The following is a 27,303-nucleotide window of genomic DNA, read 5'->3' on the forward strand; positions in this document are numbered from 1 at the left end:
CATTAAGCAGCTGAATTACACTTATACATATCAATTTGTATATATAATAAATCCTGTGAAGTAACCCTAGGTATTTGAATTCATATTATTTCACATTATAATTAGGCAAAATATGATTCCAATGCAGTGGAAATAATGAATGCATTTTGAATCATTTGATCACTCCACAGGACTCAAGGATTCATTATTTGTCATAACCAACATATAGCTATAAACCTGTTAGTTTGAAAAAATGTTGGAAATCAATTCCTTCTCAATACAAATTTGAATTAATCTAATTTATTCTGCATTATCAAATTTGCCCCCAAACTAGAAGTGCAAGGCTTCTTTCTGACTTCCTTGAAAAGAGATTGAATCATTAGAAATCTTTGCATATGAACATAAAACTAATCTTAGATACTAATTTGATTTAATTGGACTTCATCAGCATGATAAGCTGTGTATTTGGAATTCAGACCTTCTTTTCACCTAAAAGCAATTCAGTAAGGCTATTATTTTGTGATAACTTTTATTTCTGTTCTTCAATTTCTTCATCTAAAAGATGGATATAGTGATATTTGATGTCCTATTGCCTAAGTTATTGCAAGAATAATGCATTTTAATATTTCAATCAATCTGTAGTCTCATTGATATTACCTGTATTTCTACCAATGCACAATCTCAAGCCTATCCATTTTTTCTAGTCTCCATAAATTCAGCTCAGAGAAATCATTCAATAACTTTCTTTTAATTATTTCTCATTATTCAATTTTATTTTATTTTATTCTCAGTTTTATATTCTCTCACCTCCTCTTTCCCTTACCCCTCCCTTTTAGGATGCAAGAAAAATAAAAGCCATTACAAATATATATAGTTATACAAAACTAAATTTTATATTAACCTTGTTGGAAGGAGGGAAGGAAAGAAGAGAAGAGAAGGGAGGAAATATAAGAGAGAAAAGAAAAAAAATGCTTTGTTCTACACCCAGAATCCATCAGCTTTCTATAATGAGTTAGATAGCAGGTTCCAAAAGAATACACACACAAAACAAAACAAGAAAAGTAAAGTTTAAAAAGTATGTTTCAACTTGTAGTTAGGGTTTATCTCTCTCTCTGGTAATTTTTATCATAGGTCCTTTTGGACCTGTCATTGATTATTCTCTTGATCAGCCTAACTAAATAGATTTAATTGGAAAATTATTTCTGTGTTATAAAATGATCATGAATAATATTTCTGTTTACTGTATAAAAAGTTTTCCTGGTTCAGCTCACTTCACTTTGCATCAGCTCATATTAAGTTCTCCCAGATTTTTTTCAAACCATCCTCCTTATCATTTCTGATTGTCCAATAGTCTTCTGCCACAATCATATATCTCAACTTGCTTAACCATTCTCCAATTAATAATCATCCCCTCATTTCTAAGTTCTTTGTTATTTCAAAAAGCTACCACAAACATTTTTGCTCATGTAGGTACTTTAATTATTTCAATATAGTTGTACCTATATTGCTCTTCTATTGTTCATCTCTTATCAATTTCAATACTTGTCCAGCCCATCTTGTCTCTCCAATTAGTTAACTAGACATTATAAAAATTATTATGAAAATGAATCTATGACCTTATTAGTGTGGGCTTAGTTCATATTCTAATACTGCCAATGTGACCTTAAATCACATAATCTTTCCAGTCCTCTATTCATTTAAAGATTCTTAAGGAATATTATTCTGTGACCTTTTTTTCTGAAGCCAAGCAAAGCATCTCTGTGTCTTATCAAGCCTGTGTGTTTCTGTAAATTCATCAAAAGATGAATTAATTCATTAAAACACATTTATTAACCATTTACTATGCATAAAACATTGTGCTAGTGCCAGGGATTTTGAAAAGTAAGACAGTTCCTGACTTCAAGGAGTTTACAATCTAATAGTAAAGACAATATACATAGTAATTTTCAGCTGCAAGGCTTGGGTGTGATAGCATCACAAATGGAAATATATCTTCTTAATGACATTTCTATTAAAACCAAATTGGTGTCTGATATTGAACCATGTGGCATCCATCTAAAATTCTAGCAGTCCTCCTCTTGTTCTTTGACCGTCTCAAGGTTACCAGTGTTGGAAGGCAACAAATATTTATTAAACTCCTATTATGTGCCAGGCATTAGACTAAGTCCTTTATTTAAAAAAAAAAGTTCATTTGGTGCTCTCATGAACCCTGAGAGATAGAGATGTTATCATTCTCCATTTTACAGTTGAAGAAATGGAGACAACCAGAGGATGTGACTTGCCCAGGATCATACAACTAGTAAATATTCAAGACCTAACCCAAGGGTCAGTGTTCTATTCCGTGCACCAACCAACTGTAATAACTAGTGGTATGACTATATATCTGCTATCTTTAATTCTTGTTACATACCCAACTCATTTCCTTTTACTCTATTTCTCACCCAGAAATCATCATTGTTCTTCTAAAGTCACCTACCTATCCCCATCATACACCATTCTTTAGGTCATCTATAAATTTAATTTATAACTGTTATATGAATTTGTGACCATACAATATCATAAAAGTATTTTTGTTAAAGAAATGTTCCACAAAAAGGGAAAAGGATCCATATATGTACAATATTGTTTTTTGTAATAACAAAAAATTGGAAACTGAGGAAATGCCCATCAACTGCAGAATGACTGGACTAGTTATCATATATAAATATGTTTGAATAATATTTGCTGAAATGATGATAAGATGGATTTCAGAAAAACTTGAGAAGACCTACGTGAGCTGATGCAATGTGAAGAGAGAAGAATCAAGACAACAATTTTCACAGTAACAACATTATTTTGTTTTAGCATTGATTTTTGACTCTATTTGGGATCCTCAAACACCCAGATAACCAATTCAGGATGACTCCTAGATCTGAATCCTCTTCTTCCTACTTGTTCAGAGTAGTGTACTCTGCTATTTACATTGGAAGCTCAGTATTGAAGATAAGCAAAAAACCCCAAAGGAACTAGGTTCAAATTCTATGCTGATTACTTACTATTTGCATCCCCTTTGTCAAATGACCATTTCAAGAAACCTCAGTTTTCATCTACAAAATGAAGGATTTCTAAGGTTTCCTCTGGTTAGCAATTGAAAATCCCAAGGTATTTTCAGATTCAGTTTTATGATATTGTGTACTAAGCATGTCTAGAAACTGCTGTTTTCTTGAAGATTATATTTGGGCTCAGGTTAATTATGAGCTCCTAACTCTTTCATTTCTTCATTCTGAATCTCACTTTCTTACAGTTTTTAATTTTACTTCCCCTTTAACTGACCTCCTACTGAGATCATCAAAGGTCAAAATATATTTACTTAATTTGAAGAATACTTTAGAGTTTTTTCATATATTTTAAATGTTTTCATTCTGCAAAAGACATCAGTATGTCAATTGTAAAACCTTATCATAGTCAGACTGAATAATGTTAAGAATATTAGGGGTGGCTAGGTGGCGCAGTGGATAAAGCACTGGCCCTGGAGTCAGGAGTACCTGGGTTCAAATCCAGTCTCAGGCACTTAATAATTACCTAGCTGTGTGGCCTTGGCCAAGCCACTTAACCCCATTTGCCTTACAAAAAAACTAAAATAAAAAGAATATTAGCAATTAATCAATCAATGATCAGTGAAATAAGCCCTTAGACAAGTATTTATTATATAATATTAAATGAGAAAAGATGTAAATGATTTTGAAAATATTAAATTCTATATAAATTTTAGCTATTATTATTATTGTATGTAGTAGACCTTAGAATAATAATACAGTCTCTTCCCTAAAGAATCTTAATTTCTACTAGGGCAACACCTAATGTATTGTATATACATATTTCTTAGGATTTTGCTATGGGGAAGCTATGTAGGTTATTATGATGATGAAATTTATTTCCATATCTCTCATGGATTTTGAAGATCACTTGATGAGCCTCTCCATAATTAGCTGAAACCAGTCCATGAACAAAAAACCCATGAACTATTTTTAACTCATTACCCTAAATTTAAGACTTTCCCTCTTTTTTTTTAGTTTTTGCTAGGCAATGGGGTTAAGTGGCTTGCCCAAGGCCACACAGCTAGGTAATTATTAAGTGTCTGAGGCCGGATTTGGACCCAGGTACTCCTGACTCCAGGGAGGATGTTCTATCCACTGCACCACCTAGCAGCCCCTAAGACTTTCCCTTTTAGAAGAATCTACCATAGTTTGTAAGTAAAACCTCTGAGAACAAAAGTATCTAGAATCTTCTCATCTTCCTAGATGTTGATCATTTTACATGAGTTAAACGTCACTAATAAATAATTTTAGTGAAAATTAAGCTATTTTGCTCATTTGACATTTTTCATTGTGATTAATAGTGTTTTTTAATGTTTTAGGTTAGAACTGCTGTAATTATACAAACGTATCTCTTCATATTTATCCTCTATTTTTGGTCATTTGGGGGAATTCTGACAATATACAGGTAGCAAATTCAAAATTCTTGCTGCTCCTGAATCCTCTTCTTTCCTGTTTATTAGTAGCCGGTTTTGCATGAGGTCAGATATTCTAAATCCTTAAACAACAAGGAAAAAAAATCCAATCTCTGCTTTCATATTCTAACCCCCATAACCTCCTACCCTTTCAATGACAAAACTAAACAATAAAAAAGTAGTCCACCTTTAATAGCTCTTCATTTCAATGTTTCTTTACCACATTAATTTTTCTTCTTTGCAGTTTCTCATGAGAGTTACCATTCTATTAAAAGTGAGATAAGAGTTGAACTTTTTTTTTCAGTTATCATCCTTTTTGGCAATATGGTTGCCCATTCCTTAATATTTTCTTTGCCACTGATTATCTGTGTGAATGTACTTTGTGATTCTTCTTCTATCTCACTATGTCCTTCTCTGTCTCCTGGGCCGTCTCCTGATACCACAATGTATTGGTATTCCCCACAGGGATCTAGCCTTGGCCCTCTTTTTTCCCCTATAGTAAATGTGTCCCAAAATTTTTAGTGTAGTTTTAAGCTTTATTAATTTGATGCTGCACTAAGGATTTGATGATACAGTTTATTCTCTCCCTTGGTATATCCTTCACCTCCATAGCAGTTCTCCCATGTTAACCTTTTTCCTAAGCTTCCTCCTTCATTTCTGCCAGGAGATGACTGCTCAGTTTCTAGAGTTGTCTTTGACTCCTCCTCTTACTACATATATTAAATCAATTTCTAAGTCTTTATTTAAGTTCAACATAGCTCTTTAATGCTTTGTCTGTTTTTCATTTTCATTGCCTAATTCTAGCACTAAAACATCTTGCTTGTGATAGTCTGCCAACAAATCCACCTGTTTCCATTCTCTTTTACTTCCTTACAAATGCCTCTAAGATAATCTTTACATGCAGAAATAAAGCACTATGATATGGAAGAGAAAATATCATTTCATTTAGTTTTTATAAATCTGGATTCAATTCCTGGTTCTCACACTTACCAGGTTATCTGAAAATGGGCAAATTCATAATTCACTTTGGGAATCAGTTTCCTTATCTGCAAAGTGAAATAATACTTGTGCAACATACCTCACAGGGTTATTTTGAGGCTAACATTTTGCAAATCCCAAACTACAAATAGAAGTGCTTTATATAAGGAAATATAATTTTACTCTTCTGCTCAAAACTTTTCAATAGGCCTATATTTCTCTTCTACAGAAAAAACAAATTTCATTCTGGGAAATCATTTTCCTCTTCAATCTGACTTCAATCTACCCATTACATCAAGTCAAACTAGAAAACGTGATCTACTCTGATCATATCTCATAGTTTCCCAACTTCTCTCTTTGCTCATTCATTTTATTACCCCATCTTATAAAAGATCCATCTTTCTGGATCCATCTTACAAAACTTTGTTCACATTGATGCTGTTTTCTGGATCCTCTTAGGCAGGGGTAAGAACTCCACAAGTATCAGAATACTCTGATTTTTCTTTGTCTGTTTTACCACCTACACCAGCTAATACAACCTACCTTGCAATTTAGTTATTTGTGTACAATAAATCACTTATGCTAGACTCTAAGATACTTTTGTACAAAATCTATATATCACCTATCTTTGTTTACCCTTTATTTCTTGTACCATACACACACTAGAGACTCAATGAGTATTGAATGAATGAATCTCAATGTGAAAACATCAAGGCAGGGTTCTCTAAATACATATAGTAATTAATTATGATAATAAATTTGCGAGTTATTTCACTGTAAGCATTTTTAAAAATCTGAATTAAAGGAAATCTAGATGATGTTTAGCAATGTGACAGCTCTAAAAATTCTTAAAATATTCCTTATGATTTAGTTATGAATATAATATATTTTATCCATAAATTTCAAATTTTTTAATGTTTAATGTTAAAATTACTACAGCGGGGCCTGAAAAAGTCATTTTTTACTGAAAGTCATTGATAAAACTAATATCCCAACTCAATGTATTTTGCTGGAGTGATTTTTAAAATAAAAATAAAATGATATTGGTTGTTTAATGGAAACCCAAGGAAAATAAAAATCTCTGTGACCTTTGCTAACTTTTCTAACTGACCAATGGTAATACCACTAAACAGGCATGAAATCAGACTGCCTTGGGAGAAAAAACAAAAATAAATCACCTACTGCCTTCCCTCCCACTAAGTGGACATTAGAGTATTAAATAATTGTCAGTTGTCTCTATCTGATAAAAGACTTAGTAATCATTAGGCTATGGAATAAGATTCTCTTTGACTGTAAGTAGTGGAAAAGGGTATTATTCATAATGAAGACTGATCTGTTAACATACATATCTCATCACATGGATTCATGAAGTCTACAAACACCCTCACAGAAGTTTGCCTTTAGCCAGAATTTTTAAGGTGAAAGTTCACATAAGCTCATATTCTTCAACCTGACAGTGATTGTTGCAACTTTGTCTCTGGCCACTAACAATGTGACTTGGTTTAATAGGAAAGATGGCATGTTTAGGAGATGTTTCAGCAAAACAGAGAGATGGAGAACAAAAGAGACCCTTCCTTTATGAGGATAGCATTATGGAAATAACATTTAAAATATCAATTACTGTTATATAGGCATTTGGTGACCTCTCACTTCTTTTTTAATGAAATAAATGGAAATTTTTCAATAATTGCATTCCACAGGAGCTCCCTAAATTCCTCCAGGATCTTTCTTCTACTGATGCTGACCTGCCTTGGAATAGGGCAAAGAACCGCTTCCCAAACATAAAACCATGTAGGTGCATTTGTTAAATCTCTATATTTTGTTCTAAAATATGCTCTTAAACCATGGTTATTGTAGAATACAGCTAAAGTTTCTTAGTCTTCTTTTGATTCTGTTATATTTGCATTGATAACTGTTTGTCTAAGAACAAAAGTATGTTTCATTAATAGTGAATTTCCGTTGACTTCTAATATATATTTTTAGTGAAAGTTAATATACTGAAATGATTTTCAACTTGTTCTTTGCAAACATTAATTATACAGATGCTGGAAACTATAGAACTAATTGTTTCTTAGCTTTGTAATTGAACCTAAGTAACTAAGCTCTTCAGCATTCCTTTCTAGACATTTTTCTGCAAGTGAAAAGAGGTTGCAGATTTGAGAATAAAATTCACTTAAAGTGTTTTTGCATTAATTTCTTCTAGGATTATAGCATTGCTTTCTTATGGATTTTCAAATATGTGTTGCAAGATTTTTCATTGAAAATCAGAGTATATGAGGACTTAAAAAGCCAGGGTGGATTTTTATCAAAGGAGACAGGGGTTTATAGTGCAGTAGACAAAGACATCTTCGCTTTTCACTTAATAAGACAAGAAATGCCATTATTGTTTTAAGAATTAACAGTGAAGTGAAAGACATAGTAGAACATTCTTCTATTAATAATGCTATATTGTCTGACATTAGGTTCATAACAATTGCTTCTACTCAACAAATTTTCATATAAGCAAATTACATATGATAGATTGTTATTTTTTAAATATGGAAGTTTTTAATTTTTCTCCAAAAGATATAGAATTTTAAAATATTTCTAATTTACTTAGGTGAATATGAAAAGCAAAGGATGATTTTAAAATATATTCTTACACATAGCTAAAATTTTTATTTATTTTTACATAAAATGCAAAATTGGCAAGGGAATAAAATATGGATTGATTCATCATTGCTCATATTATCTTTCTTGCCTCTTAACTAGGATGTTGCAAAGAAAAAGGAGATTATAAATCTAATATGTAGAACTATCTAGTTGAAAGTATTATTTTGATATATATATATATATATATATATATATATATATATATATATATATATATGCCTCCAGTAATTTTCTTCACTTGGAAAAGATTTTACTCTGTGTTAATGTAGTGTAATGGCCTTAAAATAATAACACTCAATCCTACAAGAATATACTTAATATGGTCCTAGGAATAACTTGAGTACAAATCACATTTAATACAATAACTTAATATTGTAGTATTTAGATCATAAAATCACAAAATCAAAATTTCAAAGCATTTATTGCTAGGAGTTCAAAGAACTATTATCTATTTCTATAATCTAACCTCTCTAAGCCTCAGTTTAATAACTGTTAAAATGGGATAATAAGACTTAAATGACCTCCAATATAAGGCTGTGGTGAGAAAAAACATATTACATACCTTAAAATACTAACAGAATAGGAGTTGTTATATAGTAATAGCTAATATTTGTATCATCCTTTAAGTTGTACAAAGTGCTCAATAAATATTAAATCATTATCCTCACAAAAAACTTTGGAAGGAAGGTGCTTTTATTTTTACACATTTTACAGATGTGAAAATTGAAGCACAAAAGTTATGTGACTTGACCAGGGACACATAACTAATATGTGTCTGAAACAGGATTTGAACTCATTGCTTCCTGATTCAATATCAAATACTCTGTTGTCTGCACCATTGAGTTGCAAATGAAGACATGATAAATTTCTAAAACTTATGCTTTCCCTCAGAGATAGTAAAGCCAATACTGTTTCTATAGATTTTTTCAAGGAAAAATTGTTGTGTTCCCCTGACTTTTCAATAGAGTTTAATATCACATTTTGAAAAATAACATGCATACAGATATACATACAAAGTACCTATACCTACCTGTTTATATATATATATATATATATATATTCATATATATATATATGTATAAATGATGATCAGTTACTAGAATGATCTCATAAATAATGTCAGATCTATGTTTTTACTTTGTCATACCACCTAATTTCCCAGATGAACAAGAAAAAGTCACAAACACAATTTGGAAATATACTCAATTTGGAAATGCCTAGCCTGATTTTCTCTCAGTTATAAATCTACCTAGGTAAGATCTTCACAAATTTATTTAGAGATGCAAGTCTTCCTTTCCTCATGTAACAAAGTGTTGGCAACGAAAATGGTTCCCTCTATGTGCTTCAGGATCAGCCTAACCATTTATGGTCCTTGCCAGCCTTTGCCAACTGTATTTTACCCTTCACAGATTATCTCATTCCCTATAATCAGAAATCTATACATTCTCTTTCTCCCTTGATAATGATATAACCCATGCACAGGGACCTCTAAATCTTTGTTTAATTCAAAAAATTTTCTTTGGGGTTAACCCAAAAGGATCATTTTTCTGTCTTGATTCATTTCCCCTAACTTTTATTATCTCCCTTTCTCTCTCTCCATTTCTCTCTCTCTCTCTCTCTCTCTCTCGCTGTCTTTCTCTTTCTTTCTCTGTCTCTCTCTCTCTCTCTCTCACACACACACACACACACACACACACATATCTTTCTGGGAAAATCCCCAAATTATTTTTAGTCTATCTTTCCACAGATGTGAATAAAAGGAGTTTCAGCTCCACTAAAAGCATTCAAGGTAACAATTGCATTTGGGTGGAGGACAGTCTTTCTTTTCCCCTCTAGAAACTACTCAGACTCACAAAAGTCATGAATCACTTATAAAAGTCTCCTTTGGAAGGAAATGGACTTGTGGTTGTCATCAGACTTATATGATGACATTTTGGGCAACCCCTTGACTCTTTCATAAAGCCTTACACAACCTTCCAAGACTAGTATTTTTGCAATGTGATTTGAATTTTTCTTTCCCATGGACAACAAACAATTTGGAATTGACAAGACAGCCAATTCCCTTCCCATCAAACTTGAACCCTCCAAATAACTCAAAGGACAGCAAAGTTCAGGACCTTTTCCCTTTCTCTTTCCTCCTTTCCTCCTCCTCTACTGTGCCAGACATTATTTCAAACTCAATGTTCCTCTAACTAAAGGTCATTCTGGTTTTTTTTTAAGAGTTGTTCTATTGAAGAATAACTCTCCTATCTCTTAAAGAGTTCTATCCCTGGGCGGCTAGGTGGCATAGTGGATAAAGCACTGGCCTTGGAGTCAGGAGTACCTGGGTTCAAATCTGGTCTCAGACACTTAATAATTACCTAACTGTGTGGCCTTGCACAAGCCACTTAACCCCATTTTGCCTTGCAAAAATCTAAAAAAAAGAGTTCTATCCCTGACTCCTGAAACCTTAGACTACTCACAAAGTAATCCCCAAGTATGACATTGCTCAAGAAATCTTCCCTCTCACTCAGAAAGCTAAATTGTATTTTTATACTACCATGAAACCAAAATCCATTTTCTACTGCAAAGAAGATTAGGACTTAGGAAAACTATCCATGAACCTTTCTCTCATGCCACAAGGGTAGGTACATATCTACTTTTACTTTTTCTTCTTTGGATCTATAGTATTGCCACAATTGCTGCCATATCTTGGGTTTGGAAAATCCATAAACAAGTCTCCAACTTCTGATCATAGGCTCAGAAAAGTTACAATTTATTCATGTAATTTCCACGTGCTTCTGCCCAAGGATAAAAATTAATAATTAGAGGATAGGATAAATGTGGAGAAGATTGTGAACAAGAGCAGGCTTCCCTAAGCCCAGAATACATCTCTTCTACTGTACTCTGAGCAGGGTAAGGATAGAAGAAGAAAACATCCAGAAAAGCATAGAACTATGGCTCCTTCCAAATGAGTCCATAATCCAGTCTTTGTTAATACTTTTAGAGGTATCCTTAGTCACTGAAACCCAACAGAAGCTTTCTCCTATTCTCTCAACAAGGTACCAGTAGGTTCAACCACTTTCCAAGAGGAATATTTATTTTGCACATAGTTTCATTGGAGGATTATCCCCCCGATCAACTTCCTTCCCCTCATCAAAGTAATGAGTTTATATGTGTGTGTATGCCTGTGTATGTATGTGTGTGTGTCTGTGCATGTGTAGTAATTGATGGTTTGCAAAGTATATGACATGAGAGACAGTATCTCCTTTCATGAGAGACAGTATAATAGAAGGAATGAAGTGCTAGTTTCTTCATTTTACAGTGCCTTATTCCAAGGGAATCACTGATCTGCTCCCCATCACTTTCTCATTTCATCCTTCCAAAAAGCAATTAATGAAAAGAGTTCTAAACCTAACATCAAAGGACATGTGTTTAAATCCCAAGTCAGCTCCTCATTGCACTTGGCAAATCAGCATACCTCTCTGTGCTTTAGTTTACTTATATTTTACATCAAGGAATTGTTTTGAATAATCTCTAAAGTTTTTATTTCCCTAAATTCTATTATCTAAATAAACAAGACAGTGTGCATATTATTTTACCCATCAGAAATATGAAACTTAACAAGGGGAAGTGTGTTATTCAATGTTATAGGGTCAAAAATAATGTTTGTGTCATGGAGCCTGGTAATGTTTTCACTATGTTTTTAAATATTCCATCTAAACCCCTACCACCAATCATCACTTATTATATGATTGAATACTTAACTTTTTACTTCCCTGAGTTCATCATCATCAAGCATGCACTCCTTCAGCTCCCCTCCATGATTCCTCAAGATCTCTCTGCCTCATTTATCACTAAAAACAATGTGGTTCAATGCAAAGAGTAGTGATTTTGCAATCAGATTATTTCTGTCCAAATTCTGGCCCTTCCACTTAGTACCTATATTACTTTGGGAAGGTTACTTCTGAGCCTTACTTTTTTGACCTGTAAAATGAAGGAGTTTGGATATGGTTTCTAAGGTCCCTTTCAGCTCCGCATTCTTTTGAATTTACTGTCATCTGGAGTAATACTTTACCATATAAGGAACTGATATAAATGTTAGACATCTGACAGCAAAAAGCATATCCCTGGTGACAAAGTATTATTGATTTAATAACTGAACCTTGATTCTAGTCCCTCAATAGGTTTCAGTTTAAAGGTTACATGATCAGACTTGTCAGATTTACAGTAAATAAGTTTGCTTGTTTGATTTGAAGACAATAGGGTTAAGTGACTTGCCCAAGATAACACAGTTAGCAATTATTAAATGTCAGAGGTTGGGTTTGAAATCTGGTCTTTCTGATTCCAGCGTCAGTGCTCTATCCACTGTGCCACCTAGTTGCCCCTGTTTGTTTGTTTTTACAGATTCTTGTTAGATGAGCTCCAACCTAGGTCAAAAATTCAGTCTTCTACTTTAAATCACTCTTCAGAAATATAAATCCTATCCTTGGATTCTATCATTTTTGTCAAATGTTTCTTCTTTAAAACTGCCCTTCTCTTCTGAATGCCTTACCAGTCAGCTAGGTGGTACCGTGGTGAAAGGGCTGAGTTTGGAGTTCAGAAAAATCCAATTTCAAATCCAGAAGTCACTTAACCTTTCTGTCACTCAACTCTAAAACTGCACTAATAAAAGCACCTATACATCCCGGTATTATTGTGAAGCTAAAATGAAATAACAAAAGCACAATTGAAATTGTAGTTATTGCCATTTTTACTATCGCCATCAATCAGCGGATGTGATGAAAACTCCACTTATGTCCCCTAAGGTTTTCAGGTTTGGGTTTTTGTTTTGATGATGTATTTTAGGTTTATTTTCAAAATTCTTAGCAATGCTTTCAATATCAAGCTCATGGTATCATTTTTCCCCAGTAAGTACAATATTGGGGTTTTTTAGGTTTGACAAAGCAACCTAGTCTCTTTGTCTTGTCCTGAATATATGCTCAAAGAAATAAGAAGACTAATGTCTCATTGGTTGTGTCAGATTCACAAATAACCTCCCCTGTATACCATATCAAAGAAGATACTGCTACTCATGTCCCCCTTCCTCTGTGCATTATGGAATGATCCCTCACCTGTGACATTTGTTGATGTGGGTCACCTCTTCACCCTGGGAACACTAGGAACTGTTTCTTTTGAAAATTCCCCTTACACCCTTCTATAGGAGAAGTCTCATAGTTATTAAGTGCTGATCTGCAGTGGCCCTTCTTCCCTTTGCTGTCAGTTTTTTTTTTCTTTTTCAGTCTTCTAAGATAGGTAAAACATCCCCTCTGACTTGGACTTGGGCTTTAGCTTCTTCCTTTCCTATTTGAAGTATTTGACCATTATTACAACATTTAATTCTCCTTGATGACATGAACTAGTATCTCCTTTCAGGAGAGACAGTATAATATAATGAATGAAGTACTAGTTTTTAGTGTGTGTGTGTGTGTGTGTGTGTGTGTATGTGTGTGTGTATGTTAGACCCTTTCAGCAGTCAGATGTAGTATATGAACACTCTCAGAATAATGTTTTTAATTGCATAAATGTTTAGGATAAAAACATCTTGAAATACAAACATCTAAATTAAAAATCAAGAACAAATCTTTACACCATAATTTAAGAATCTCCGCTCCAGAGAACAATGTGGTCCCTGTAGGCTTTCCCTCTAGTATTCATTTTCTTCTTAGAGGTCAAGCTGACATTTGTGTTTAAGTAGCTGAAGAAGTATATAAAGCCGACTAAGTTGAAATACCAATTTATGGAACTGGACAATTAGGCTCTATATTTCCAGATAACAATTTAGTTCATGGAAGAAAAGTTTAACTCTGGCATAAGGGGGTAAATGAATTTATCTGAAGTAACCAAGATTACTCATTTTTTGCTAGCTATTCACACATACACATATATTGTAAACCTTAAAACTTTTAACCTAAAAAATGAAATAATAAAAAGTTAGTTCATGCTTCAAATTTTCTTCTCTAAGATCTTACCTATAGATGGAAGACACTCTTAAGAATGTCAACCCTGATACAAAGGTTAAGAGGCACATTTATACAGAAAAGATAAAGAGTCATAAAATTGAATTAGACAATGAATGAGATTTCATTTAGATGACATAGATTATGATCCTCTCATAAGTTATAATATTTGCTTCAAATTCCTATTGTTAAGAATCCCACTTGGGCTGGTGAGGGAATGTTTATAAACAAACATAGGATTTCTCTATCCTCATCCAAGATGTTCTTATCTTATGAATGTTTTTGACACTATTAAAGATAGTATTGACACAGGTCAAGTCAACCAATTAGGGAGAAGAGCAGGCCTTGTAATGGCAGATTGGCATTTTTACATACAAAAACAACATTCAGAAATACAGCTTTTAATTACAAGCCCAGAAAAAACAGTTTTTTCTTCTTATCAGAAATATAAAGTCTTAGGGACTTACTAAATTTTGTGTGTGTGTACACATATTGGCAATAGGCAATCAAGGTTAAGTGACTTGCCCAGAGTCAATTAATGTGGTCAAGTTTGAACTCAGGTCCTTCTGACACCAAGGCCAGAACTATATCTACTGTACCAACATTTGCCACTGGCTATTTTTTTTCCTGGAAAACCAAGATGGCTTGGTGGCCATCTTCAATCTGGGAAAGCCTGAGCTTAATTTCAACCTTTCATTCTCCTTAGTGCTGTCCCTAAACAAGGTACTTAACTTTGCATTGCTCTAAGGCAACTCTTTAAGATAATAAGTTTCCAAGAAGGTGCTGACCTGGTTTAAAAAAATCCTAGAAACCCTACCCAACTATCTTTATATTATTATTTTTAGTAGAATTATCTCTAATTTCCCCTTCTAATTCTGTAAGTGTGATCCTATGATCTTACTTATTAAATGAAAACAATGTAAATACCTATTTAAATGAAAACAGCAAAAGTTCTTTCTAAAGACCTTGACCTTCAGCTGAGAAGCTGTTTATTCACATTGTAGGATTACTTCCAAGATTCTCAAAGTAGGTTTCCCAAATGTTCTCTCTTCTTCATTTTGATTACATTTGCATATCTCCTTAAGGCATCAAACTATACATGACAAGCTCACTAAATTTATCCTTCCCTCTAAATGTTTCCTTCTAAAATATTCTTTTGCCACCAATTACCACAACTTCTTTCCTCTCAAACTGACCCCAAGCATAGAATTGAGTGGAGCTCCCCCCCACCATGGATCTTTGATTCTCAATTTAAATGCAACATGAGGAGGGTACTGACATTAATTATGAATTATCCCCTAGGAAATATCACTCCTTAGAAAATTATTTTCCCAAATAATCTGATAATTTTAGACCAAATATATGATTATTTTGAGAGACTGGACTATAAGCCTTGACTCTCTTGCATGGTATGTTACCATAGAAATGAAAGCAAGTCTTCAAAATTCACAAGCATATGAAGTTCACATACTTTCTAGCAAATAGATATAGTGAATATTTCTAAACTTTCATATTATCAGATGAAGTAGACATTGTGAAAGTTTTCTGATATAATGAAGGTTTAATTTCTTGGTTTCCAGATACTTGATGTGTTCCCTTCAATAATAATAGTATTAGATAGAAATTCATTAAGATGTTTTTATTATGCCGGAATCCAAAAAAAGTCCTTTCTCAATCAAGTGGAACCTTTCTATATCATGATAATTGCTCATGTCTATGGAGCATATTAAATTTGCAAAGCATTTTATATACATTATTGCTTCTGAGACATAATGCTATAGGCAGTAATAATTATTTTTCACTTTGATGTTCACAATCACACTGCAGTTAGATACTAAAGGCTTAGTATTCTCATTTTATTCATGAGGAAACTGATACACAATAACTTGCCCTTGCTCATATTAACAGTATATATTAGAAGGAGAATTTGAACCAGGACCTTCTAACTCAAAAATCAACCCTTGATCACTTCACCTGGGTCCTCTTTCCTTTAATGATATGAACCTATCAGTTTAAATATCTGTCTGCATAATATAGGTTTAAGTTTAGATTCATGGATTGCTTCCAAAGCTCTTTAATATTACAATTCGCTATAATTGAATAGCAGTTCTTTGTGCATTATACCGTTTCTCATTTCCAGTTAAGAATCAAAATTGATGAAGTTTATTGTTTTTACAGATAATAACAACAGAGTAAAACTAATAGCAGATGCCAATGTACCAGGATCTGATTATATCAATGCCAGCTATGTGTCTGTAAGTATTTTCTGGTTTTTTTATTACATTTCTAAAACTGTATCTATATTCCTATGCCAGCTTTTACAAAGCAATATTTAAATGGAAACTTCCATTATGTAGCAAAACTGTATGGTTTATAAAGTGATATCTCATAAAAAGTAATATGTACTTAGGAGGTTTATACAGAAAGAATAAAGTACGTACTTAGGATCTGAGGAAGCTAGGTGGTTCAATTAGTCTTTCAATGGTTCAATGAGTTTTTCCTGACTCCAGGTCCAGTACTCTATCTTCTTGAGTTCAGATCTTGTTTCAAGTGATTACTATCTATGTGACCCTGGTCAAATCATTTAACCCTGTTTGCCTCAGTTTCCTCATCTGTAGAATGGGCTGGAAAACGCATTGGCAAATCATTCTAATATCTCTGCTAAGAAAATCCCAAATAGGATCACAGAGTCAGATATAATTTTAAAAATGACTGAACAAAAATATCTAGGATTTAAAGAAGTCAGTGGGTGAGCTTTTATCCAGTGCTTTTAATTTTTAATAAGGATCTCTGTTTGGATAAGTACCGAGTCTATTATTTATATTTGCTCTGAAAGCATGACATCAGAGAGGTGATACCATGACAAACACATGAATTGGATCTGAATGAGCCAATGCTGTGCTGAATTACCAGCTTTACTTTCTCCTCCAGAGCCATATGGGTGCAGGGGCTAGATGGGAATCAGGATGACTGGAGATGGCCCCAGATGCGAAGCAGGCAAGTTTAAGTGACTTGTCCAAGGTCACATAGCTAGTAAGTGCCAAGGGCCTCATGTCAAATTCGAACTCAGGTCCTCTTAACTCCAAGGCCAGTGCTCTGTCTATTATACCACCTAGCTAGCTATTCCACTTGTAAGATATAATTCAACATTAGAAATGGAGTATATAGAAAACTGGTAGTAAGAAATGGATTCAGGGTGGCTAGGTGGTGCAGTGGATAGAGCACTGCCCCTAGAGTCAGGAGTACCTAGTTCAAATCTGGCCTCAGATACTTCATAATTACCCAGCTGTGTGGCCTTGGGCAAGTCACTTAACCCCACTGCCTTGCAAAAACCTAAAAAAACCAAAACTGGGTTCAAGTCTTGCCTTTGACAGATATCATCTGTGTGATCTTGTGCAACTCACTTAAACTGTTGAGCATGCCAAACTTCTCTCTAACATCATAAACTTAAAAAGGCTCGATCTGCCCTGATAGTGACAGCTTTGGCATTAGAAAACAAAGAGTTGAAGTCCTTTTGCCAGGGCAATCACTTGTCCAGTCAAAATCGAACATAAATGCACATAAAGGGAGAATTGGAATATCAAATCATATTTTCCCATTGACTAGATCCTTAAAGGATCTGGATAGATAATTTATTAAGTATTTACTATAAAACAGATACTGTGTTAATAAGCACATAAAAAAGCTAGCATGTCAGTTGTCCTTACTGTCAAGAAATTTGCGTTTTTTTTTTAGAGGAAGCAAACATATAGAAGGAGACTCTTTTATCCATTTAGGAATTCCCTCTACAACCTACTTGATCAATTATCTTGTACCCTCCATTTAATTACACCAAACTTCATTATCTCATGAAACAATCATTAAAGAAGTTGGTCAAAGCCCTTCTGATTTCTAGAACTTTCCAAAGAACTATGCTTCATTTCTAGAGTCACTTGAAAAAGAAATTGACCTGAGTACTGGTTTCCTCTCTTAAATTTCTAAATATCTACAATCTTGGCATGGTTTCCTGGCTAGACTGATATTTAGGATTATCAGACCCACCAAATGGATCCCCACAAACCCTACTATCAGCTTTCCCAGGAACATTTCCTTTTTTATAACATTCTCTTGAATTCTACGGCGAATTTTATGGAGATAAATCCATAAAGAAATTGTTTAAGTAATGCAAAAAATCTACCCACTGGCATTTATCTGCCCTCAAAAGCTTTATAGAATGCCTGATCCCTCTATAAGAAGGATTCTTAATCTTATTTGGATCATGAACCCCTTTGGAAGTCAGGTGAAACCAAATGACTCCTCCAAAAATGTTTTAAGTACATAAGATAAAATATATAATTACAAAGGAAATCAGTTATACTAAAATACAGCTATCAAATATCTATGTTAGCCCTCCATGAAATAAAAGACTATTTATCAGATCACAAATTTAGAGAAAATATGAAAAATGAAAATTGCCTGAAAAATCTGTATGAATATGTATATTTATATACATATATGTGCTTGTGTGAACTCTAGGTAGTTCTTTGGATGAGGAAATTCCCTCTTCCAAGACTGACTCCTTCTCTTCAATTAATTATCTTAAAGAGTTCCTCAAAGAACTAAGAGTCATACAGTCAGTGGTAATAGGACCTGAAGAGCAATTAGGTGATAGAACACTGGCCTTGGAGTCAGAAGGATGAAAATTCAAATCCTGCCTCAGTCACTAGCTATGTGACCCTGGGCAAGTCATTTAACCCTGATTACCTCATATCCTCTTCATATCTAGCCACTGGAACCAGATGGCTCTGAAGGAGAGGAGAAGGCTCATGACTTAGCATAGCACACCCTCACTCAATTCATGTGCTTGTCATGACATCACCTCCCTGATGTCAAGGTCTTTTTCAAGAATGAAGGACAAACATCATAAATAAGACCTGAACACAGTTCTCTGGGTATCTAATTACTATGCCATTCTGATATCATCCAAGTTAACAAAAATATTGGATAGCACCACAAAGCACTGTTCTAGATTTCTCCTCAGGTCAACATAGATATAGTAATGACTACTCTTTATATTAAGTGCTTTGCTCAATTTCATAAATGTCTATTATAATCTGATTTAATCCACATTGCTCCATCTCATATATGAGAACATGAGATTCTTGGCTTAATTCCAAGTATATACTATGTGGATGAAATTCCATAATGAAGGTAGTCCAGAATGGCTCATTCTTTTATTTTTTAATTTTTGCAAGGTAGTGGGGTTAAGTGGCTTGCCCAAGGCCACACAGCTGGGTAATTATTAAGTGTCTGAGGCCGGATTTGAACCCAGGTACTCCTGACTCCAGAGCTGGTGTTCTATCCATGGACCACCTAGCCACCCAGAATGGCCCACTCTTGATTCATCCATATTGCCTTTTAAAAAATTTTTGCAACAATGGGGTTAAATGACTTGCTCAAGGTCACACAGATAAGTAAATATTATGTGTCTGAAGCCAAACTTGAATTCAGGTTCTACTGAATCCAGGGTCAGTGCTCTATCCACTATACCATCTAACTGCCCCCACCCACATTGCCACTTAACGATGACGCCTAAGTGCATTCTAATGGTTCATCACTAAACACTGAATATATTGTATCAAATTATTACATCAATTACTTGTATTGATAAATTTTAGCTACCTAATTTGTATTTATCTTGGAAAAAATAATCAGGCTCTGGTAGTTGTAATAAGGAATCTAATAAACAAAAACAATAGTGTTCTTTCTGTTTATATGAATGCAATGCATATTAATTTCTTCTTTCTTTCTTTCTTTCTTTTTTTCTTTCTTTCTTTCTTCCTTTCTTCCTTTCTTCCTTTCTTTCTTTCTTCTAGGGATACCTATGTCCAAATGAGTTTATTGCTACCCAAGGACCATTACCTGGAACAGTAGGGGATTTTTGGAGAATGGTCTGGGAAACCAGAGCAAAAACTTTAGTGATGCTAACACAGTGTTTTGAAAAAGGACGAGTGAGTAACTTTAAAATGATTTCATAAAATCTGTGCTGCATAATTGTATTGCTTCGTGTGAATTTTTTCTATGGGATTTTTTGGTGATTTAAATGTAATAAGTCTGTTGATTTATTCAGAGCTTATGATAAGTTATTATTTTCATGGCTTATCTTTTTTGGAATGCAGATCCGATGCCATCAATACTGGCCAGAAGACAACAAACCAGTGACCGTCTTTGGAGATATAGTAATTACCAAAGTATTAGAAGACATTCAAATTGACTGGACCATCAGAGATCTGAAAATTGAAAGGGTAAAAAAAGAAAGATAAGTCTTTAAAGTTAGGAAATGGAGGGACAGTCTTTAAGAAAATTCACTTTCAGAACTACAGCTAGTAATTTTACCTTCAGTTTAATAAAAATTTATTAAACATCTAGTATTTTCCAGGATTGTACTAAATTCTAGAGAAACAAAATTGAAACAGTTCTTACAATGAGATTACTCTCTATTGATAGAAACAGTATATAATGTATGTAGGAAACTACATATCCAATACGTAGACAATAATTTCTAGTGGATAGGACATGAGAAATTAGTGGAGGGGTGGCTAGGTGGCGTAGTGGATAGAGCACAGGCCCTGGAGTCAGGAGTACCTGGGTTCAAATCCGGTCTCAGACACTTAATAATTACCTAGCTGTGTGGCCTTGGGCAAGCCACTTCACCCCATTTGCCTTACAAAAAAAAAAAAAGAAAAAAAGAAATTAGTGGAATCCAGATAGGCCTCCTGCAGAAGGTTTATCCTTAACCTTAGAGGTTAACCCTGAAGGGTACAAGGGATTCTGAGAAATGCAGGTGAGGAGAGAGAACATTCCAGTTACAAACACAAGAGGCAAGAATTACTACTTGTCTGGATTAACACAAAGCCTTATGTTCAATTCTAATTGGGATAGATGAAATGACAGTCAAACCTTATCAGTCTGTACAATACCAAGTTGCTGAGCTGCAGTGTTGAACGTGACATCAGGAAGACTAGGGCTTAAATCTCCTTTTCTGCAGGAGCTGTACAATTCAGGGCAATTTTTCCTAAGCTTTGAGCAATTCTTCAAGATTATAAGTAATAGATAGGTCTGGTCTACATTGGTGCAGGGAGTTAACACAGCAAACATTTTTTGAAATTAAAGTCTGAGTTCTTTGACTAAGTTACACAGAGTGTAAGTATAATATTACAGTAGGGGGGAGAAAAGGACCTGTATTCTATTTTACCTGTTTATTTCCTTCTGCTTATTTACTTCTAAGATATATTTGGGGGGGGGGTGATTGTTCCTTTCTTTGGCATAGATTATAACCCTTTTGTGTCTTAGTGAAAAGTATTGATATAAACATGAAGGCAAAAACTTTTTCTTTTTTGTCTTCATATCCTTAATGACTAAATTAGTCCTTAACACATAATAAATGCTTAAAAATATTCTTGAATTTAATTCTCTGAGGCTATCTCCTTTTGCAGCAAACATTTATGTGTGTAGAAGGGTGGTTCTTGTACTTTGTAACATGGCAGGACTTTATTCAAATTTGCACTCCACAGAGAAATCAGCCTTAAAACCAGTATCATCTCCAATCATAGGAAAACATTTAAAGAGGCTTTTAATGTAGGATCTCTATGACTGAAACTGAATTTGGTTAAGCAAGCCAATTTCACTCCGCTAAATTCTACCATATCTAGCAATTTATCTGACTTCCATTCTTTTGTCTTTGGTGTGTCCAAACCCATAGGGGATCAAAGATAGACAGAAAAAAAATAGCAAGGACCTGTAGTATTGTTCCAAGGCTTAGGACTATGGGGGGGCGGGGGCGGCGCATATTAACTTTGGAGAAAATGACAGGTGGGACATTTATGATATCAAGGCAAACATGGCAGAGCCCATATCAAATCAATGGTAGAGTAAAAAAAAAGACAAGTAGGAGAATAAAAAAATGTATTAGATTTAGAGTAAGAATGGTCGTTAGAGATCATCTAATGAGTCCAACTTAATATACAAGGAAATAACTGAAACTGAGATTCAGTAATAATTCTCAATAGAGAGAAATCCAGATGATCCAAGGTTTCTAAATGTCAGAATATTCATTTCCCTGAGTTTTCATCATTATTTTATATAAATATGCCTGTAGCTATATTATCTATCTATATCTAAATATAGATATAAATATTTATATCTGTATTTATCTGAATGATATAGTTGGATAGAAAACTGACCTCAAAACCAGGAAGACCTGGTTTCAAGTCTAGTCTCTAATACATGCCAACTTTCTGACATACAGTAATCACTTAGTGTCTCAATGTTCAAGGCAATTTTCTAATGTTAAACTGCAATGGTTTACCCATCAGAATTGGTTGGAGAAATTTCCTCACCTGAGATTTCCCTAGACCAGGAATGGGGAACCTTTTTTTCTGTCAATGGCCATTTGATGATATAACATCATTCTCAGAACCGACAAAATTGTCAACTTAAAAATTAGCCTGTTATTTTGGGTTGAAAATTTAATTAATTCACCTCTAAAAAGCTCCTAGATTTATTGAATTTCAAGTCCTGCCTATGATTGCCTTGGCAATGCCAGTCCAAATGATATCCAAGGGCTAGTCATTCCTTAGCTCTGCTGTAGCCAATGAATCGCAAGTACAATTCTTATTCATCTATTATTAATTTGTCAGCTATGTGGTACAGTGGAAAGAGCACTGACACTTCAGAAGGACCTAAGTTCAAATCCAAGCTCTGACCTTGGACAAGAAATTTTAGCTCTGATTGCCATGGATCCAGGGCCATCTCCAGTCATCCTGATTCACATCTGGCCACTGGGCATGGTTGACTCTGGAGAAGAAAGTGAGACTGGTGACACAGCACAGTACCTCCTCACTCAAATCTTATTCATTGGCTATTATGGCATCCCCTCCCTTATGTCATGGTCCTCTTAGAGAATGAAAGACAAAAAACAAAACAAAACAAATCAAAAAACAAAAATAAAAACCATAATCATTTATATCCATGTACAAGGCTCTTCACATTTTCCAGTTACATCTCTATAATTTGCTCAAATTTGAGTTCTAAAGTTGCTTTGTCTAAACCTAACTTTATGAGCACAAATTCAGAATTCTATTATACTGAATAATAAATATGAATGAAAATGCTATGGACACTACTTGTACACATACTTATCAATCTCTTGCTCTATTAAGAATAAAATTCTCCATATTATATCAGTGATGAGTCTGTTTTTAAAAAGAAAAATGTCCAACTCAATAGATATACTTAACCTAAGCAAGTTTTTTTTTAGTGTTGTCTGCAATTTGTTTTTAGAGTTGCTATTTTCTTCATGATTTTGCTGATACCTCTTTTATGTTACTTCTTTAATGTGTCATGGTTTCCAGCATGGGGACTGTATGACAGTACGACAGTGTAACTTTACTGCTTGGCCTGAACATGGGGTTCCTGAAAACAGTGCACCATTGATTCATTTTGTGAAGTTAATTCGAGCAAACAGAGCCCATGATACCACACCAATGGTTGTTCATTGCAGGTAAGTTTTTAAATGGACTTTAAAATTTTAATAATCCAAGAATGGATGCATCATGACTAGAATTCTGAGCTTTGAGTTAGGAAAATTAGTATTCAAATCCTGATTATAGATCAATATTCAAATCCTGCTTATCAAGTTGTTTGTGCTGTAAGCAACTTCTGAAAATATATATTTTTGGTCAAAGATAGTTTTCATTAGTGAAAGGAATTTGCACACCTGAAGTTCTCCAAGCTAAAAGAATTAAATATTCTTACTGATTCAAAATGATTTTTGTTCACATGGATGACTTGGTTTTCATTGTCATAAAGACAGTTAGTCATCTTGCAGAATTTTATTTAGATTCAAAAGAGCTAACCTTGAAAACACTTGGTAGGCCTTGGAGTTCTATATAACTGGTCACTGTTATTATAACTACTTCTACTATAGGAAAAATCCCCAGGTAAATCCTCTTATAACAATGCAATTACAGATCCAGTCCCTAACCCTTACAGAAAAAAATTCTTCTTATTGTATTTGATTGAAGTGAAATAGAAATATTCCCAGGACAAATAGTTAGCCTACTATTAATCTTTCTGACTTGAAGTTCTCGAGATTATTTCTTAGGTTTTTATAAAATAGTTTCTTTCTATAGGGGAATAAAAATATTGGGATATAAATTCATTGACTGCAGACTCAAAAAATCTTCAGTACAAATAAAAAAACAGACAAGATGAAGAGGATGAAATGTTCTTCAACCTATTTCCATGTATTGAGGATTTTTTTATGCTTGGTCTCTACTATTTAATAGGCTTTCATTCTTTTTCATATCTTTTTTACTATTGAAATTTTATTTTATTTTTCCAATTACATACAATGGTAGTTTTTCAACATTCATCCATTTGCTACCCCTCCCCATAGTGGCAGTCTGGTAAAAGTTGTACACATACATTCATGTGTAACATTTTAAAATATTAGTCATATTATGAAAGAGGAATCAGAAGTAAGGGGAAAGGGAAAAAAAACATGAAAAAGAAAGGAAAAAAAGAGTTTTTAAAAAGTGAATACCGTATGTTTTACTCTGCATTCAGACACCATAGCCGTTTTCTCTAAATGTGGATGACATTGTCCATGACAGGTGTCTCAGGGTTGTCCTTGATCTCTGAACTGTTGAGAGGAGCTGGATTCATCATAACTAATCATCTTACCATAATGATGTTGTTAATTTGTAAAATGTTATCTTGGTTCTGCTCACTTCACTCAACATCAACTCATCTAAGTCTTTCCAGGTTTTCTCTAAAATCTGATTGCTCATAATTTCTTATAGAATAATAGTATACACCATAAATTATACATCCTTTCAATTTCCAATATATTGCCACTTCAAAAAGATCTACTATGAATATTTTTTGAATTTGTGAGACTTTTCCCATATTTTTACGATTTTTTTGGAATATAGACCTAGTATGAATATTAATTGATCAAAGGATATGATCAGTTACTTTACTCTTTGGGCACAGTTCAAGAATGCTCTCCAGAATGGCTGGATCAGTTCACAACTCCATCAACAATGCATTAATTTTCCAATTTTCCCACATCCTGTCCAACATTGACAATTTTTCTTCTTTTCACATTTTAGTCAATCTGATTGGTGTGAGGTGGTACCTCCTAGTTGTTTTAACTTGCATTTCTCTAATCGATAATTATTTGAAGTATTTTTTCATATGCCTATAAATAACTTTCTTCATCTGAAAACTGCTTCTTAATGTTCCTTGACCATTTATCAACTGAAGAATGACTTGTAATCTTATAATTCTGATTTAGATCTCTATATATTTTAGAAATTAAACCTTTATCAGAAACACTAGCTGTGAATATTGTTTCCTAGCTTTCTGCCTTCCTTCTAATGTTGGTTGCATTGGTTTTATAAGCATAAAAACTTTTTAATTATAGTCAAAATCATCTATTTTGTAATTTATAATGTTCTTTATTTCTTATTTGGTCAGAAATTTCTCCCCTCTCCATAGATCCAACAGATGGAATATTTCTTGTTCTCCTTCATGTCTGAATCCTATATTCATTTTGACTTCATTTTGGTAAAGGGTGTGTCTGGTTTTTGCCACCCCATTTTCCAGTTTTCCTGATTATTAAAGTCATTTACTACTATTTCTTTTGTACCTACTCTAATCCACTGGTATGTTATACTATTTCTTAACCAATCCCAAGCAGTTTTGATGACTGCCTCTTTAAAATATAGTTTTAGATCTGGTATAGCAAGGTCATATTCATTTGCATCTTTTTATCAATTACCTTGATATTCTAGACCTTTAGTTGCTCCAGATGAATTTTGTTGCCATTTTTTCTGGCTCTGTAAAATATTTTTGATAGCTTGGTGGCACTGAATAAATAATTCAATTTGGATGGAATTGTCATTTTTATTATATTAATTCAGCCTAACCATGACCAACTCATGTATTTTCCAATTGTTTAATTGGAAATTAATGAAAAAATAACTTTATTTGTATGAAAAAAATATTTTCTACTCGTGTTTATATAGTTTCTGGGTTTGTCTTGGCAGACAGATGCTCAAGTATTTTATGTTTTCTGCAGTTAATATAAATGGAATTTCTCTTTCTATTTCTTGCCATTGGGCTTTATTGTTCACATATAAAAATGCTTATGATTCATGTGGGTTTAGTTTATATTCTCCTACTTTGCTGAAGTTGTTAATTTTCTAAAGGTTCTCTTAGTATACCATATCATTTGTAAGGAGTGAAAGTTTGCTTCATCACTGACAATTCTAATTCCTTCAGTTTCTTTTTCTTCTCTTATTGCTAAGACTAACATTTCTAATACTATATTGAATAGTAGTGGTGATAATGGACATCCCTTTTCACCTCTGTTCTTATTGGAAATGCTTTTAGGTTATCTCCATTACATATAATGCTGTTGATGGTTTTAGATAGATACTGTTTATTATCTTAAGGAAAGTTACATTTATTCCTATACTTTCTAGTGATTTTTAATAGGAATGGGATCTATATTTTGTCAAAGACTTTCAGCATCTATTGAGATATCATATGATTTCTGTTAGCTTTGTTATTTATATGGTCAATTATGTTGATTGTTTTCCTAATATTGAAACCTCTCTGCCTACCCAGTATAAACCCTACTTAATCATAGTATATTATGCTAGTAATGAGTTATAATCTCTTTGCTAAAATTTTTAAAATCTTTGCATCACTGTTCATTAGTGAGATTTGGTCTATAATTTTTTTTCTGTTTTGGCTTTTCCTTGTATAGGTATCAGAACCATATTGGTGTCATAAAAGGAATCTGACAGAACTCCTCCTATTTTTTAAAACTAGTTGTTATAGAAGTACAATTAATTATTCCTTAAAAGTATGGTAGAATTGACTTCATCTGGAGATTTTTCTTAGGGAGTTTTTTGATGATTTCAATTTCTTTTTATGAAAGGGGTTAAGTTTTTTATTTCATCTTCTATTAATCCGGGTAGCTTAGACTTTTGTAAATATTTATCCATTTCATTTAGATTGTCAAATTTATTGGCAGAGAGCTAGGCAAAATAGCTCTGCATTATTATATTAGTTTTGTCGACATTGATAGTGAGCTCACCCTTTTCATTTTTGATACTGGTAATTTTTGATATTGATTTTCTTTCTTTTCTAAATCAGATTAACTAATATTTA

At 33.5% G+C, this 27,303-nt stretch overlaps 1 protein-coding gene across 1 annotated transcript in view; it reads left to right on the forward strand.

The window, feature by feature from the left end:
* PTPRQ (protein tyrosine phosphatase receptor type Q) overlaps positions 1–27,303 on the forward strand; it is a 316,015-nt gene that overhangs the window by 263,129 nt on the left and 25,583 nt on the right. The window contains exons 37-41 of the mRNA XM_074221062.1: positions 7,147–7,237; positions 16,255–16,331; positions 19,932–20,066; positions 20,235–20,360; positions 23,469–23,617. Coding sequence (XP_074077163.1) covers positions 7,147–7,237; positions 16,255–16,331; positions 19,932–20,066; positions 20,235–20,360; positions 23,469–23,617 — 578 coding nt within the window. The remainder of the gene's footprint in view (positions 1–7,146; positions 7,238–16,254; positions 16,332–19,931; positions 20,067–20,234; positions 20,361–23,468; positions 23,618–27,303) is intronic.

The sequence above is a fragment of the Macrotis lagotis genome, chromosome 2 (assembly GCF_037893015.1).
Source record: "Macrotis lagotis isolate mMagLag1 chromosome 2, bilby.v1.9.chrom.fasta, whole genome shotgun sequence".
Classification (NCBI taxonomy): Eukaryota; Metazoa; Chordata; class Mammalia; order Peramelemorphia; family Peramelidae; genus Macrotis; species Macrotis lagotis.